The sequence below is a fragment of the Anabrus simplex genome, chromosome 1 (assembly GCF_040414725.1).
Source record: "Anabrus simplex isolate iqAnaSimp1 chromosome 1, ASM4041472v1, whole genome shotgun sequence".
NCBI classification, from domain to species: domain Eukaryota; kingdom Metazoa; phylum Arthropoda; class Insecta; order Orthoptera; family Tettigoniidae; genus Anabrus; species Anabrus simplex.
The window spans coordinates 1,518,928,500-1,518,947,889 of NC_090265.1; the positions used below are offsets into that span (position 1 = coordinate 1,518,928,500).

Below are 19,390 nucleotides of genomic sequence, written 5' to 3' on the forward strand. Positions count from 1 at the left end.
CCCTGGAGTGTATCACATTGAATGTAGCTGCGGAGCTTGTTATGTAGGTGAGACAAAACGTCTGATCTCCACCCGCCTAAAAGAACATATCCGTCACACCAAGAACCAAAACACAGATATTTCAGCACTAGCCAAGCATTCCTACGAAACTAGGCACGGAATATCATTTGACAAGACCAAGATCCTAGCAGCTATCCCTTGGAATCTGGAAAGGAAAATCCACGAGGCTATCGAAATCAAGAAACATCCGAACAACAAATTTAGAAGGATATAAAATCAGTAATTCTTGGATGCCTATCATTCATAGTTTAAGACATACAGACCACAACATCAACACACGGGCCGCAACCCCATTACATAACAGCGCAGGCAAGCCCCCACTACCTGGCTGTAACATATACTTTCCAGAAGTCTCGCGAGACAGCCAGGGCTTACGTCAGCCAGAAAGGCTAGGATATAAAAGGCCAAGATCAAGGCCACTCTAGTAGTGTAATTTCTGCCTGGGAGACTGATTACCTCGGATCGAGTAGGGGTATTTCAGTCTCCTTGACAAAGAATACTGCAATGTATTCGAAACGTTGGCAAACTGTACGTGATATGCGTGCAAGTACAACACGGTTCAACCCGGAAATTAAATTAAATAATTCTGCACACCGTGGAAGCTTCACTTCTAAGATGTTATCACAACTATTTGTTCAAATTTTGAGAAAATTGAGAAAAAAGGAAATATAGTTAAAAGAAAATTATCATCTCAGTTAAAAATTCATTAATTTTCATTGTAGTGCTTAGGATCCTTGATTGAATTGTAATAATAATGTAGCCTACAACAAGAAAAATAAAATAATTATGTAAAACTCAAATTATTGAAAGGAAATCACAAATCATCTTCTCATAATTATATCTATACAAAAGAAAATGTTCCTAAATTCCAATCGAAGTTTCTCAAATTATTTATAAATCGTCTCGAGAAATATATAATCTCAGCATCGTCTTTTACTCTTCTTATAATCATTTATCTATGTATTTATTTGGTTATTTAGGATGAGCATTAGATTTTCTTTATTCTGGGATTATGCTTTAGGATGCATCAGGAAGATGAGTACCAACTCAACCATAATATGCACCAATATCTATATTAATATCTAACATCACTAGTCAGCTCAAATATATCATTCAACTTATCAATCTTACAAATTAGTTTAATCACGTAAATGTATCTGATGAAACATGTCAGATAACTAATCGAATTCCAACACATTACCTAGTGTCATTTACTAAACTAGGTGTAGAATATTATTCATGAAGACTCTAATTTATTTTACCTACTGGAATATTCTATATGAAGAAATTATACTACTTGTGCATAGGATTCAGTGAGTGCCATGTACTTCTTCAGCAAATACTCCACGTTACGGTAGAGCTGTGTTTTAATTTTAATCAATATCCTACTAAACTTTCCCAGCAATGAATTATTTCAATGACTTACTAATGCCATAACTTATTATAAGCTTCACCATATGTCTTCATTTTGGATATGGAATACCTTTAAAGATAAAAATTTCATTGTTCCGTATTGAAAGTATTAACGTTAAAAATTAAATAATTGAAAAAGAGGTTCAACCTATTCAATACATAAAAGAAAGAAATGTAGTGATTACATTCTTATTTAATAGTAACTATAAATGGGACCGGTTTCGACCCTAGTCCAGGTCATCGTCAGCCGTAAAAACATGTAAAACAATGCATATGAAAAAGAAAAAGATTAAGTGAACTCTGGATCAGTATAAGATGAAACATAAATTAACGATGGGGGTAGAAATTGTGAGTCACCTAAAAGAAAACAGTACGTAATATTAAGAATGGTAGTATGGCACACGCAATGATAGGGAAGTCTCACAATGTTTATCCTTCCTCAATACCATCTAACTTCAATTTTTTTATTCTTTCTCTTATTTCACTATCACTCTTCCTCTGTTAATTTATTCTACCTTCTCTATTTAAAAAAAAGAAAAACCCATCGACCTTCATTTTGGTTCTCCTCTTTCAAATTTTAACTCTTGTCTTGCGCCAACTTCGACTACTTCAATCATGACTTTAAATTTTTTCAATTTAAAAAATAGCGCACTGTGCATATAAGTTTTCATTTGTTTTCCGATATTGCGCTTTTTACTATATTTTTTTCTCTTTACAATTGTTTTTTCAAGTCAACTGTTTTCCAAGAACTTAGCAGGAGCACAAGTACTCATTCAATTATACTGATTTGCGTTGTATATTTCTATATATACGTACTTAACTTCCCGCTACCGAGACAAATACTGGACCTTCAGGATATTCTCCATTCTACTTTGGCGTTCGAGACCGCAGCGCATGATCTTCAATGTGCCGCGCTGATCACCGGGAGCTGGCGGTTTGCTTCTACAAATCTATTCGTCTGCGACTTCAAGTTAATTATGATCTTCATATATTATTTGATATTGTTGTGGCTTTGTGCCTGACAGTGTGTGGAAACTGACCCATTTGACCGTTCTCCAATATTCATAAACATTGTGAGACTTCGCCTATCATTGCGTGTGCCATACTACCATTCTTAATATTACGTACTGTTTTCTTTTAAGTGACTCACAATTTCTACCCCCATCGTTAATTTATGTTTAATCTTATACCGATCCAGAGTTCACTTAATCTTTTTCTTTTTCATATGCATTGTTTTACATGTTTTTACGGCTGACGATGACCTGGACTACGGTCGAAACCGGTCCCATTTATAGTTACTATTAAATAAGAATGTAATCACTACATTTCTTTCTTTTATGTATTGAATAGGTTGAACCTCTTTTTCAATTATTTAATTTTTAACATATGGAATACCTGTCAGTGATTATAAATCATGGTATCTAGTATATTACTGATTCTGGAATGCATCAGTACTCTTCTCTTTATCTTCACAATTAATCATTCCATTGCTTACCAACGAAACAATACATATCACATTTATTTATCCTTCCTCATATTCATTTAATATTCCAACGTCATTTTCTTCATAGATTATCATTTCTCTTCCAAATAATTTTTAACTAAGTTATACCTTAATTTGACTCTTGGAATCCTCTATTATTCATTCATTTGATTAATCCATTTCTTCTCAATTAATCTCATTACTATTTTATATTACTCTCATATCCCTATAAAATTCTGTTCTGATTTTATATGGCACATACCTGAGCTAATTTGAAGATCACAATGTTTAACCATCTATTCACCATCAAATATTATCGATTACATTACAATTTGCAAGATTTTTGTAACTTACTGCGCTAAGAAATAAGACTTATCTTCTTCCATCATCTCCACTGGGATTGAATTAGAAGCACCAGGACGTGTCGTTTGGGATCGGCAATTACATCCACTCGCTGGACATCAGGATGCTCTGGGATAGGTAAGGTTCCTTTGACGTCACCTCAGCTCAGCCTCCTCCGGACATATCGCCACCGTCTTCTTAGAACATCATGAGAGCCATGCCTTGCGCAAATATAATAGAAATAAACCTGTATAAAGTTGGTTAATAATACGGAATTCATAGCCTTCTAACATCTAGCTTCAATATGAATTCTGTCATTTTAACTCTAGTCTTAATAGCCTTTGTAGACTATCAGAATGTCTACGCTTGTCTCAGATATATGTATTGAAGTTATTTTATGGGTTAATTTAGCTATTCCTCTGTATCCTCGAGATTTTTTTCCTTGTAATCGTGTCAATGGTTATCCCTTACCATCTTGTTAATCCAATGTATGCACTTCTTTCTAATTTTCTTCTTGTGTTGCAGATTTATTTACAGTTTCCATAATTATGCGTTCTCCAATTAGTATATATATTCTGCCAATCTTCCTTAAATTAATTTTTTTCTAAGTCTTGAAATACCCTATTTACTCATGTATTAGACCCCCTCGCGTATACACCCCCACTGGCTTTTTGATACGCAGAAAATGAAAAAATAAAACTCGCATACAAGACCCCCAACGTAATTCGTCAAAGAACGATTCCGCTTTGAAGCAGCTACAAGCCTTTTGCAGCTCTGATGACATTACACGAATATTTGAATCGTTTTGTCCGTACGACTCGCGCGTTGAAGTCATGCAATAATCTGTGTTTCGTAGTTAAGAAATATCTGCCTCCTTAGTGTAGGCCTACTGCAGCTCTGACGTCGCACAAATAGGTGAACAGTTTCGTGTCTGACATGCGCATTGCAAGCACGCATCGGTCATGTATGTGTGTCTGTATTTTGTAGTTAAGAATGTCCGCCAGCATGATGGTTAGCACAATTAGCTGCCATTCTCGGGATCCTGAGTTAGATTCTCCGTACTGTATTGCCAGAGATTTACGAATGGCAGGAAGGTTGATTTGCGATAAAAATGGTACATGAATTTCCCTTCCACTGGGAGCCTGTCTAAAAAGGAGCTGCACCACCTCGTATGAGAAAAACAAGTTTACTTCAGGTAAGAAATATTTACGGTTGTTGCTAGGCCTATTAATATAGGTACTGTTGGAGTTGGCCGTGCAGTTAGGTGCACGCAGCTATGAGCTTGCATCCGGGAGATTGTGGGTTCGAACCGTACTGTCGGCAGCCCTAAAGATGGTTTTCCGTGTTCTCCAATTTTCACACCAGGCAAATGCTGGGGCTGTACCTTAAGGCCATGGCCGCTTCCTTCCACCTCCTAGGCCTTTCCCAACCCTTTGTCGCCATAAGACCTATCTGTGTTGGTGCGACGTACAGCAAGTAGCAAAAAATTAATATAGGCAGCAAGATCATTAACAAAGTGATCGTTTAATATCTCGTAACTCAGGCCAATATGGGGTTTTCTGGGAGAGAAGTAGGTTTAAAACTTGATAAAAACAATCCAATCACATTTGTTTTACTCGCCAGCGTACCAAACAAATAATAATATTAATAATTATGTCCCCACCTACTTTCAATGATTTTTGTAGATGCCAAACAAAACATACTAGGGTATGCATTAATAAAAAATGGAAGGCAAGAAACGTACAGTTAAACATTATTATAATAAATAGGTATCCATAAGGGATATATCCATATATATCCATAAAAGCTGCAAACTTTCCTGTTATTTATTTCTATTCTTTCCGTCTTGGAACTTTTGGCACAATTCGGGCGATATCATACCTAACCTAAACAGTGCGGTCTCTCTTATCTCATTTATAGCTGTTTTGGTTAAACTTGATGTGATAAATTTAGAGAAATAAGCATGAAATATACTTTAACATAAGGGTCTGACTTTCAACAGCTGCAGTTATCAAAGGAATGCTTTCAGACACTATGTATTACATTCAGAAATACAACTGGTAAGATACCCTAGTTATCAGTTGGTGGTTTGGCCCACTTTCAACAACATGGCCTTATTCAGAAGGCGTGGCTTCTGCTACAAATACACCAACTGGGAATATCAGAGACCATCTCCAGAAACGATTTGGGAATAGCTTCACACAGTTTGGACTCGACAGTGGGGAATGAAACTATTTTTAAAAGATTCAAAAAGACGAGACCTCGAATGCTGTCTGTCTCGGTTATAGTTGCAGTGCATGGTTGACAAGGTGGCAGTGCAGATGACGTCACTTGGAATGACGACGCCCCAGTAGCAGGGAAGTTGGTGGCGCGAGACAGTTAAAATGAAAGCGGTGATCAGGTTTTTGCTGTGTAATAGGCCTACTGCTCAACTGGCAGAGACAAAAGACTGGCCATTGAGTTATTTTGTATCAATATGGCATAATGTGATAATACGAGACCCTTATCCCTTTCTCTATGGGGTCGAGTAGGTAGTGAGACAAATCTTTGTAGCGAGTTTTTAAGTCCGGCCCTTCCTGACGTCTAACCCATCAGAGGAACGAATTATGTGATATGAGTAACTAAAAAGTAAGCCTAACATAAAGATATACTTCCTTGCAACGAAAATAGCCAGTATAATTCAAATATATTCATAGGTTTTGTTAAAGAACAGTGTAGAATGCTTACATGTAAAAATTATAGCTCTTTATGCCCTGGAAGTCATGTGTTCACTGCACAAAATTTGTTGTCATTGCGTATTGGATCCCCCCTTTACCTTTTTTCGGCTGTAAAAGTGGGAAAAGAAGGGGCCTAATACGCGAGTAAATGCGGTATTGTATGCGTTAGGTATCTCCAGATCAACACAAGTTTCTCAAGCTTGCTCTTTCAATATTCTTTTTTTCAATAGTAAGTGTCCTAACGATTGTGAATTCCTTCTTTTTCTCAGTCACTGCCACCTTGATCTTTTCTACACTGATCTCGTAATATATTGTATCTCATTGATATAGATGACTGAGTTTATGCATCATATTTAACTTGGATTTTGGCAATTGCGTCCATTTTAGGTCCATTATCATTTTACAACAATGAAATGGCACATAATGATGAAAAGTTGTGAAAATAATTATAGTAAATGTAATTCTGATGCTCATTCTCTTCGCAGTAAAGTACTTATTTAGGTTATTAAGAGTTTATATATGGTGAAATAAAGCGACGAATTTATTGCTGCAGGCCGTGTAAACATGCGACAAAAAGGTATAAAAGTTTCAGTAGATGAAAAGTGCGTGGCTCAATTTGAATAAAACTTAGCATGCAAAGCCAATACTGCACACCCTTTCAAGCTGCTATATCATTCGTTTAAAATTTCAAATGGATTCATACGAAGCTGATAGTAAAATACGTCTCGTGTTTACAGCATTCTTGCGATCAGGCGACCGGGAATTTCCCTGCTGCCGCAACACGCTTTCCACAGGATTCAGTTTCTGCGTCACACACACTTGTAAAGGACGTATGTTAGAATAGCAATCGGTGTTCACAGTGAGGTAATATTTAATAATGCCGCTTTTTCACAAGGAGCGTTGTAAACAGTATCGCGAGAAGAAAGATGACACCTGTTCGGTTACGCGTGCGCTGCCAACAGGTACGAGAATCTGTGAAGAAACATAGAGCTCAGAAAAAACTTTAGTGCTTATCAACAGTTACTTCCTGTTCTACAAGTCCAACAACACAACCATCAACATAGATTGCAGAGCCGAGTACGCTAACGTCTGGTTATAAATGCAAACAAATATTGGGGAACTCAGCTCTGCAATCGATGTTGATGGTTGTGTTGTTGGACTTGTAGAACAGGAAGTAACTGTTGATAAGCACTGAAGTTTTTTCTGAGCTCTGTGTTTCTTCACAGATTCTCGTACCTGTTGGCAGCGCACGCGTAACCGAACAGGTGTCGTCCTTCTTCTCGCGATACTGTTTACAACGCTCCTTGTGAAAAAGCGGCATTATTAAATATTACCTCACTGTGAACACCGATTGCTATTCTAACATACGTCCTTTACAAGTGTGTGTGACGCAGAAACTGAATCCTGTGGAAAGCGTGTTGCGGCAGCGGGGAAATTCCCGGTCGCCTGATCGCAAGAACGCCGTAAACACGAGACGTATTTTACTATCAGCTTCGTATGAATCCATTTGAAATTTTAAACGAATGATATAGCAGCTTGAAAGGGTGTACAGTATTGGTTTTGCATGTTAAGTTTTATTCAAATTGAGCCACGCACTTTTCATCTTACAGAAACTTTTATACCTTTTTGTCGCATGTTTACACGGCCTGCAGCAATAAATTCGTTGCTTTATTACACCATATATAAACTCTTAATAATCTGAATAAGTACTTTATTGCGAAGAGAAAGAGTATTAGAATTACATTTACTATCATTATTTTCATAACTTTTCATTATAATGTGCCATTTCACTGTCATAAAATGATAACCAAGATCTAAGTTAAATATGATGCATAAACTGTCATCTACCGGGCGAGTTGGCCGTGCGCGTAGAGGCGCGCGGCTGTGAGCTTGCATCCGGGAGATAGTAGGTTCGAATCCCACTATCGGCAGCCCTGAAGATGGTTTTCCGTGGTTTCCCATTTTCACACCAGGCAAATGCTGGGGCTGTACCTTAATTAAGGCCACGGCCGCTTCCTTCCAACTCCTAGGCCTTTCCTATCCCATCATCGCCATAAGACCTATCTGTGTCGGTGCGACGTAAAGCCCCTAGCAAAAAAAAAAAATAAATAAATAAACTGTCATCTATATTGATGAGATACAATATATTAAGAGATCGAAATAGAAAAAAATCAAGGTGGCATTGACTGAGACAAGGAAAGAATTCACAATCGTTAGGACACTACTATTGAAAAGAAGAATATTGAAAGAGCTTTTGATCAGTTGTGACAAGAACTTTTAAATTGAGAATCTTCCTACTCTAAGTAGAACTCAGGACTTTGAAGATTCCATCTTGAGTAAAATAATTGTCATTCTAATTGTGACTGTCATATTTACAGAGAAACTCTGTATGTGGTTCGACCTTTGTATAACATTTCATTTATGACAAAACTTTTTATTTATTTGAGAATCTTACAGTTCTAAGTTGAACTCAATACTTTCAAAGTTCTAACTTGAGTGAAATGAATTCTGTTGTGTTAAGTGTAGTTCTAATCATGACCTAAAGATTTTAAAATTGTGATTATTTGAAGTTTTGTTCTTTAGATACTTTTAGGGGCATTATAAATCCCATAATAGGAGTGTTTATATATGTGCATTGATTTAATGATATATTTACGATTGCCTGTTTTCATATTTGGCTGAAGATGATGCTCACCAGTGTTGAAACTAGTTCCAAGTAAATGTTATGACTTATTTATTTTAATACTAGTTTTGAAATGGTGGATTTTAAATTTTGCTTATCTATTATGATGAAGCATAAAGCACGGGTACGTTAGGCTAGTGTTGCTACGCGACAGGCAACAATGAACAAATGGAGCTAAGATTATCATGTGATGCTCTGTAAACAGATGTGACTTACGTATCTGCCACATACGGTAGAGGTCCTAGTGTCAACAATATGTTCACTACAGACTTGAAAGTTTGCAAGTGGACTCGTCCAGAGGCAAGGGAAGGATAGCAGAGTGTGGAAACTTTCACTGACTTAGGTTTCCTACGGACAGGTTATGAAAAATATTGACTGTATCTGCTGCACATGTGTGCCAAGGGAAGAGTGCTAAAAATGACTGACCCATCATTTCTGTTACAGGATCAACTACAGAGATCTGCAGTGAATGTGGAACTGCTTCTGCTGTTTGGAGTTGCCCACAGTGTGCTGTATTGTACTGCAACCAGTGCTATATGAAGGTAATACTATATCTTCACATTCCATTATTTGAAACTAGTCCTTGAGATGATCGGTTCTGAACTCTGTAATGTTCGTAGTAATAATCAAATTACTTTTATTTTAAGGGGGTAGACAACCTTAAAATTTGACAATATTTTAGTGATTTTCTTTCTTGATCTTATTTTGCATCCATAATCTGTTCTAACAAGATACAAAGTGGTTTTCTTGAAACCAACAACAAATTAGTTTAAGAATTGGAGTTATGAAATAGCTGCAACAGGGGTGAGAAGGTGTGACACCAGTGTCCTGGTGGAGGGGTATCATTGTGTTTCATGAAAAGTGTTTTTGCCAAGGGGGAAATACCAAAGTATTGCAAGGCAGAAATTCATTTATCTCTGGACTCATTATTTGTTGCAAGTAATCCCTGTTCATAAGAGGCAGTTCTAGCAATATGCAGTGCTATTAAAACACAGAATACTAATGAAAGCCTTCTGAGTGGTCATCTGGTTAAAGTACCTTAAGGAGAAATTTGTCTTAAATAAGAAGGTTGACTTGGCTATTGCAAAAACGGTTTCTGTTGTGAACCATGAATAATATTACTACTACAGTACAGAGATATCCAGAACTTCAGTGAAAACTTTTTCTCAAGTTAGGTCGAGACCAGCAATGAATAAAGCAAAGTGTGAGGTGTGATCTGGAAGTAGAAAAGACGACATGCAACCAGAGTGACAGAAATTCATGTGAAGGATCCTACGATGAGCAAGAAAGGAAAAGCATATGCTGCTGGCGACTCCAGTGTTTTGTGTTCTGAAAAATATTTTAAAAACTATATTACATTTTTGATTGTTTTTTGTCTCAGGCTTTTTTTCAAACATTGAACTACCACTTTGTAGCTTTCTTGTTTGCGTATTATACACATACAGTGGAAATTTGATTCTCCGTTTTTGGCAGGACCACGGAAAAAACATACAACACAGAAAACCGAAAGATCCGGAAACGAATGAACCATCGGCAATTTGGCTAAACATCACAGAAATGAAATACGTATAATTATAATCTTACAAACACTCCTACACCAAATCAAACTACAGACCCAATGGGTCTTTGCCTAAGCAACCGTTGCTCAGCCTGAAGGCCTGCTGATTACAAGGTGACGCACGGTCAGTGTGACTAATCCTTTTGGCCGTTATTCCTGGCTCTCTAGACTGGGGTCACAGTCTCACCATTAGGTAACTCCTCAATTAAAGGTAATCGTAGAATGAGTGAACCTGGAACCAGCCCTCATATCCACGTAAAAATGCCTGACCTGGCCAGGAATCGAACCCGGGCCCTCTGGGTGAGAAGCAGACAAGTTAGACCAAAGGGCCAGCTTCAAACATTAATTCCTGGTATGGCGCGGCTGTGAGCTTGCATCCGGGAGATAGTAGGTTCGAATCCCACTATCGGCAGCCCTGAAAATGGTTTTCCGTGGTTTCCCATTTTCACACCAGGCAAATGCTGGGGCTGTACCTTAATTAAGGCCACGGCCGCTTCCTTCCAACTCCTAGGCCTTTCCTATCCCATCGTCGCCATAAGACCTATCTGTGTCGGTGCGACGTAAAGCCGCTAGCAAAAAAAAAAAAAAAAAAAAAAAATTCCTGGTATGCAAATTATAAACTTTCGTAACTTTACATTTAGTTTTACAGGGGAAACTTTGTCAGTTTCCCGTGAAAACTTCTTTCAGTTCAGCAACTTTCAGCCAAACTCTTATAAAAGTCTAATGGCGCCAAGCCAAACGGCAATCGACCACAAGTAGTTTTTAATTCTCTAATATAATAAAATAAACCACATTGGATACAAAAGCTCCCATCGGGATGGCGAAATCTTTTCAAAAAAATCTTTTCTTGTAATTTGATCCCCGGTATACTGTTCGTAGCCAGTTTCTAGAAATCTCGTACCGTGTAAATTAGGCCTCTATCAACTTTTAAAGTTTATGTTGAACTCGAAAATCCAGACAATACTGACTCGTATAGAAAATAAGGCATCGGGCTTATAGATGGGGGTTTTTAGAGTCAGGGTTGGGGGATGACTTCGGTCCACCCTCTTTTGGCGTGGTTCTTCGCAATTCAGAAGTTCCTTGAATTATTCCGCTAATATCTTACAGGTGCCTCTATTACTATATGCCATATTCCCTTTCTTGTCCTGAAATTGGAGAGTTGGAGGGTCATATCTGTTCAGCTTCTCCCTGAAGAAAATATGGTTTCGAATGTAAGTATTGATTTTCAAAAGTTCTTGAATGCATTATATTCAATTCTGCCAGTCACTGAACACAATCACATTGGAAAGAGAAAGAATGTCAAAACTTCAGAAATTACAGTTATTACTGATCTTGAGCTTGGAAAGTGTGCTCGCAGTGCAAGTGGATACTAGTGAAAAATTATATTAACTTTTTAAATGTAATATGCACAGATAAAACAACTGTGGTTTTTATAACGATTTTAACACAAAAAGTAGCATTCTCAGGGCCGAATTCATAATCAAGACTTAGGAGTGCATTTCGACAGTAAATTGTTGTTTGTCTCGCACATAAACAGGGTTACCTCACGTGCTATGTAACTCCTTGGTTTACTGTACAGGTTTTCTGACATCACAGATGTAAATGCCCTCAGAGCATTCTACGTCTCCTGTATCTTACCTATTGTTGAATACGCCTCTCCAGTCTGGTCCATTTCTGCTTCTTCAAACCTCAGCCATCTTGACCGTGTACAATCTTTTTTCTGTGCTATCGTCAGAGCCAGGGTCCCTGCATGTCACAATCTAAGCACTATCCAAGTGCTTGGGAAACTGAACCTCAAGACTCTTTCTGCTCGGAGGAAAGGAGCCGACCTAAAGCTGCTATACAAAGCAGTTAATGGTATGGTTAGGTCTCCAGATTTAGCTTCCTTATTTCCCCTCCACGTCCCATCCCGTAATACCAGAATGAAGACCCTATTCCATACTCCTTACTCCCGGCTTTCTCTCATCCAAAGGTCCCTTTCGGTACGTATTCCAGCAATGTTTAATACATTATCTATCAACAACAACCTAGATCTTTTCGTAACGTTTCCTTCCTTCTGTCATGATATTTATCATATAACTTAATTTTCCTTCTTGTTCTTTCCCGTTCTGCTCCTGTATTTACTGTAAATGTGTTTTTCTTTGTTAATAACGTTGTTTATGTAAATATGTATTATATATGATTGTACAGTTTTTATTGTGTATATTCGTGTCCTTTGTAAGTATTTATATATCTTTCATTTTAGATTCATATATATTGTACATAGCTCAGATCGTTGTAATTCGGCGTTATGCTGTTGCTGATCCTGAATAAATAAATAAAATAGAATAATCGTATATGATAATATTAAAATACTAAATTTATGTTAAGAGGTGCAGATTCGATTCCTGCCTGAAAGTCCATCGACTATACAGTGCCCTGAGGGAAGTACCGAAAACCTGTTTGGCGATACAATCAATGAAAAAAAAACCCTTCTAACCCTGGATATAATGTAGATGTTTTACAAGTACGAACATTTTACGAAACTCATTCCATCTCTAAGTAGAGCTGTCGAAAAGTGCTCTGTCCCCTTCCAGATGTGGCCACTCTTTGCTTTGATTTCCAAGGATTCTCTAAACAATACCAACCGAATGCGATTCTAAGATGGTCCCTTATGCAAGTTCACCGTGATCGCTTTTCCTGTACACCATTTGCTGCAATTGTCACAATGACGGGACATTAACACCAAGGTCCATAAGTATTCCGTAGCCGTCCTTTCATGAGATACAGTTTCTTGAAAAAAAAAAAGTTGATCGAGGATTTACCATTGTTGAGACTGAAATTTCTGGGCGGTTGAGCCTGGAAATTGTTTCTTCGAGGAACGGATGATGCAGGGTTTTTACAATGTGATTTAATCAGGATGGTCACGAGACCACGTAATTTGACCGAATAATCCAGGAAAACTTAGTTTCCGGGAACGTATAATTGAGGTTCTACTGTATTGCTTGTTGGCAGCCCGTACAAATGGAAAGGTGATGGTACAGTAAATCATATTTCTCTCTAATGAACAAATTTGGCAAAATTTTTACAGCTTGTGCAGTCATTAAACAGATATAAGTATTCATCAGTTCAACTGTGTGAAAATACTTTTGAAAATATTTCTGATACCGTGATACCTCGTTAATGCGTTCCTCAATAAAATGTTTTCCTACTTAGCACGTCGTAAATAAGACGTCCCGATTCTCCTCATTTTAAATATATGTAAAGTACCTCTTTTATCACGTCAGGAATTTTCACTTTACTGCTTATTACAATCATATTTTTCCTAGCCCATAAAATTTCAGTTGTCATCCATTGTGAATGAAACTTGATTTCCAGTTCATGTAAGAGCTGTCACCACATTTGCGTCGTTACGGAAAGAGGCCTTGAATTCCTGAACTTCACAGGATAAGTTGCATTTTCGGGGAGCAAGCATTTAGCCTCAGGAATGTTCAGTTTTGCTTGCCGGTTAGCAGCAAGATTGAGCCTGTTTGTGCTTGTATTTTGCATTCCATTCAGAAAAACATTTATGTTAGGTGGTACAGTGTAGGGAAGCGAATATTTGTCGCGTGATAACCTATATCTGGATTAGGAACATAATTATGTGAAGTTGACTAGCGTGGTGCATATTTGTCTTTTGACAGCCTAGTTACGGATACGGAGAAAGTCGTGAAATTCCTTGCTAATGACAAGAGAATTAAAATATTTCAGAAAGTAACCTGGCATCCGCATCTTTAAGACTGCAGAGGTGGCACAAATGTTGAAACTCTCACCTTCAAGTTTCGACTCAATCCACTCTGCAATTTACAAACTTCATCATATAGGTCCTTATTGATACAGCTTAATTAAGAACTAGTATTAGGTTGCATCTCTTATCTAATTAAAATATGTAATTATTACTGTCTAACAATTTAAAATGGTTGAACCCACGTCCTTTTTGAAATGTTAAAAAAATACACTATAAACAATACATGCTGTTTTGCCTTAAAACTATCTGTCACTTTCTTACAAACATTCTTCACACATTGAAATTTGTTGTCTGGTATTTTTCACACTTTTCATTGCACTGTGATTTTATTTTGTAAGCCCCAGCGGTAGAGGTTTTCATATTTTTATTTTTCACACCTTGTAATACTTTCCTCTTATTTTTAGAAAGGTAGACATAGCTTTCGCTGTACTCACGAATACACAATGCAAAATACCCTCATTACAAGTTATTATCCTTATGATTTTTTCTGTATTGAAAGTTATTCATATAAGAAATAACAAAGGTATTTTTACTGTTCCACCTATTCAATACAACCCACTGTTCTGTGGTTACATTTATAAACAGCTATATAGGTTATCTGAGGGCAAAACATGTACCATTAATCTATATAGCTGTTTATAAATGTAACCACAGAACAGTGGGTTGTATTGAATAGGTGGAACAGTAAAAATACCTTTATTTCTTATATAAATGCCCTCATGTCAGAAAAAATTGTATCTAGTGTTTCTATATCCCTGTTAGATAGTTTTTATTCATGTATTTAGTAGTACGTATTCTCGCTTAACACGTTTTTTCCTGGTTCCCTGCAGAAACTTCTTAATAAGGTTTTACTGTATTTTTTTTATCATAACACTGGACGAGTTGGTTGTGCGGTTAGGGGCGCGCAATTGTGAACTTGCATCCAGGAGATAGTGGGTTCAAACCCCATTGTCGGCTTCCCTGAAGATGGTTTTCTGTTTCCCATTTTCACAACAGGTAAATGCTGGGGCTGTACCTTAAGGTCACAGCAGCTCTCTTCCCACTCCTAGGCCTTTCCTATCCCACGTCGCTATAAGACCTATCGGTGTCGGTTCATCATAACAATCATTATCCATTTACCTCTTCCAGCTCCCGCCGGTCTGGGATGTCTTCCTCTATCCAACCGCCATTGTTCTTCGTCAGCTGTGTGTTCCAATTCAGGTTTCTTCTAATTGTACCATTCTTGATCATTTCCATCCACCTTAGTCTGGGTCTCCCTCTTTCTCCCTCCTATCGGGGCTTTCGCCATCTGCATCGGCGTTCTTGCCTCTTCCATCCTCTTAACATGTCCAAACCATCTCCCTCCTCCATTGTGTTGAAAATTTTTTGCACTCAGATTTCTTTTCTGACTTCCTCATTTCTTACTCGGTCCTTTCTTGTCTTTCCTATCATACTTCTTTTAAAAAATGTGATTCACTAGCCTGGATTTTATTCTCCTGGCCTTTTTGTCGGTATCTATGCCTCTGCTGCATATATCAGTATTGGGCAGTAGTAGATCTTGTACATTTCCTTCTTACACTTCATTGGTACTTCCTTCCTCAGCACTAGGTTTCTCACACACTGGTAGAATGCATTTCTCTATTGAACACTTTTGTTGATCTCCTTGTCCAGCTTCCCAAGTACTTGAAGCTCTCCACAATTTCAAGGTTTTGTCCTTTTGTTTTTATAATTCTCTTCTCGTCAACACCCTTGTCTTACTCTTTTCCATGCTGAGTCTCATTCCATAATTTTCGGTCATTTCACTCAATATGTCGAGTTACCCATGTACTTCCTTTTTGTTAGCTCCCCTCACCATACCATCTGCAAACAGTATTACTTTCAGCTCCCTATCCCCATATTTTACTTTAGTCTCCTTCAGAATTTTGTCCGTTATCAATGTGTATAGCAGTGGTAACTGCACACTTCCTTGTCGTAGTACAGTTTCATTCCAAAACCACTATGTTCTGCCCACATGTATCTGGGCACAGCTGCAACAGCTTTTGTGCATTGCTTGCACACAGTCATTTGTTTTCTGCTTTCTGTTGCTTTACATTCCTTACCTTTGCTCTGGGTACACTGTCGTAAGCCTTTTCTAAATCAAGGAATATAATCGCTGTGTCCCTTCTGAACTTCCAATGATTTTCCATTGACTGCCTTATACTGAAGATGGGGTCTAGTATTGACCTTCCATTTCAAAAGCCATATTGCTTTTCTTGTACTTGCCCTTCGCCTTTTTCATTTTCTTTTCTAGTATCCTTTTAGATATTTTTGCTGCTTGAGTTATGAGGAGGTTGCTCGATAATTATCACGTATTCTCACTCTTTTTTCCTAATTTATTATTGTAAACTGATCAAAATAGTTCAGAAATGTGAAAAAAAACAAAGTTGACTAAACTCTGTTTTTACCCTTGAATATTTGAAAGTTATACCATAGTAAAGGTCTCAGTAGTATGTCCTCCTTCCTTGTTGGTTTAACAAGGAGTGTGAGCGGTCATTGCTCTGTCCTTCGCTTGAGACCAGCTGAAAAATTGGAGTTGTATCTCACCAGTGGCTTCTGGTGATGAACATTTCAGTTTTCTTACTCCAATTGTGTCATCCAACCTAACTTATATTGTGAAAACATATTTCAGGTGGCAGTAAAGTAATAACCTTTTCTGTATAAATTTACATGGGAATAACCTTTCCGAAATTTAACCAGACTTGAGAAAATACAGTGAAATCTGATTGTGGATTTCCTCTTTAAGACGATTTCTCACTTAGCACACCATAAATTTGAAGTACCAATTCACATCATATCAAGTTTATTTAAAAACACCTTGCTTATCCCGTCAAAAATTATCACTATTGCTGCTTAGTTCGTTCACATTTTTCCTAGCCCGGAAAATGTTCTTTGTCATCCCTTGTGAAAGGAACGTGATTTACAACACAGATTAGTCTTCGCCACTGGAGGTCGGTCAGAGAGTGTTGTGCGAAAATGCAGAATGGCCTTGAAGTCCTCGACTTTACAGGGTATATTACACCTTCAGGAATCGAGCTGTTAGCATCACAAAAGTTCCATTTTGCACTCTGCTTTTCATTGATATTGTTGAATAACTGAGAAAGCCTGTTTTTGCTTGTATTTCCCATTCCATTCAGAAGTTAGAAATTTGTGTTGAGCAATGCAGTGAATGGTAGTGAATATTTGTTGCGTGATAGACTACCTATGGATTAGGAACATAATCGTCTGAAGTTGACTAGCGTGGTCATAATATTGTGTAGGTCAGTTATGGATAGTGAAAAAGTTGTGTAATGAAGACAAAATTTAAATCCAGGAAGTCTTTCAATGGTGGCATGTATGTTGAAACTCTCACCTTAGAGTAGGCATCGTCAATCGAGATCGAAATGCCTTCGTAGCCAGTTTGCTCCCCGCTGTCGAGGAACATGAGCAGCTTAGCGAGCAAGTAGAGGAAGTGCATGACATAGTACGTACTGCAGGGCAGTGGTGCAAAGGTATAGCATATTTTTCTGGACAGGTTAGATTGCGACACGATACGCATAAACTCATGAGAGGTGACACTAGTGTGTTTCCTTCTTTATCCTCATACCACACAATGTTCAAATTTAGTATGTTAATGTCTCATTTACTATGGAAGGGATTTCAGCACAGCATGGGCCATCGACGCCAACAAGTTTCAAAACTTCTTGGGAAGAAGAGTATTTAATAGTTTAAATAACACTGCAAAATGTGTAATAACGTAATAAAATATGGAATCAGAAGAATATAAAGAGGTTTTATGTCGCTATTAGAGTAGGTTTCACGACATTCAGACATTAGAAAAGGATCTGCAGGTGTTCGCTGTGCCCTTCTCAGTGGATGTGCAAACTGTTAGACCAGAACTGTAGCTAGAACTGATTGACGTACATTGCGATGCTCAAATGAAAGATAGGTTTGCAAACACAAGCAGTTTGACTGAATTTTATATTCGTTTTACACGGGAGAGATTTCGTGGAGTGTACACATTTAATGCTCATATTGTAAGTATATTCGGATCAACCAACGAGCTAGAAAGAGGACTATAGAGTGGCTATTGGACCACCATATTTGAATCTACTTGAAAGCCACGTCCGCCATATTGTAAGCGATCAAATCGAGTGGGCTTGTGATGAAGCAAGTACAGAGGCTGCGGGAATAAATACCGTTTCACAGTTTTCTTTATTAGGGAAGCACTGAAAGATGCGCAATGTCTGTTTAAAAGGACATTAAAAATACAAGATACAGGCTACGCAGTTACATATTGTATAAAGAAAGAAAATTAGCGCATTTCCAGTAGCCCGAATTACAATACAAATCACAAGACATTGCCAAAAATTTAGACCCACTTACAGGGAATGAAAATATAGAACAGAAAACCTTGAGCAAAGTAATATAACAACATCGAGAAATAATTAATATAACTTTAATAATAATAATAATAATAAATCCTAATATCTTTCCATTTACCTGGAATTGGAATTTTGTATGGATTTAGCCTAATTTTACGACCGGATGCCCTTCCTGACGACGCCAAACCTAAGTGGAGTGATGTATTTACTATTGCGTGTTTCTGTAGTGGTTTGTAGTATGTTCTGTTGTGTGTAGATGAAGGTTATCCAGTCCCGGATCCAGAGTAATTAACTGTCGACTGCCCGGTTAAAATCCTCAACCCGGTCGAATCCGGTGCCCTCTGAACCAAAGGCCAGCACGCTGATCATTCTCTCAAGGAGCCGACACTAAACAACTTGGCAGGTTCGATCCTGGCTCAGTACGATAGTATTTGAAGGTGCTCATATCCCTCAGAACTCCTGCGCGACAACATTCCGGCACCTCGGCTTATCCGAAAAAGTAGTTAATAGGACGTAAAACTAATAATAATTTACGAAAAATAAGTATTCTAGAGCCGTGGGGTACAAGGTTTGAAGTGAACAATGGTGTAATAAAGTATCCCTTAATAATAATAATAATAATAATAATAATAATAATAATAATAAAATAACAAGAATTTGTAGGATAAACAATTTGAAATAATTGTTGAAAAAGAGAACAGTTCTTCTTGTGATAATGATCTTAAATCACATAACTTTACTGAATAATTCACTTCGATTATCTTTGGAAGAAGATTATGGTAACGCCGATTTTTATTTGCCTTATGTAACACCCACTCAGACACGCCTTACAGCTACGATGCTAGGACTGCGAAGGAAGTGTCAGTGGCATTAAGGCACAGCAGCCCCCGTATTTGCCTGATGTGAAAATGGGAACCATGGAAAACCAGCTATCAGTGCTGTCGGCAGTGGAATTAGAACTCACTATATCTCTAATGCAAGCTAAGAGC

General features: G+C 37.7%; 1 protein-coding gene across 2 annotated transcripts in view; it reads left to right on the forward strand.

The window, feature by feature from the left end:
- Window positions 1-19,390, forward strand: part of qin — an 870,645-nt gene that overhangs the window by 38,509 nt on the left and 812,746 nt on the right. For both annotated transcript variants that reach the window (XM_067138014.2, XM_067138015.2), the window contains exon 3: window positions 9,143-9,240. In XM_067138014.2, the coding sequence (XP_066994115.1) occupies window positions 9,143-9,240 (98 nt within the window). The remainder of the gene's footprint in view (window positions 1-9,142; window positions 9,241-19,390) is intronic.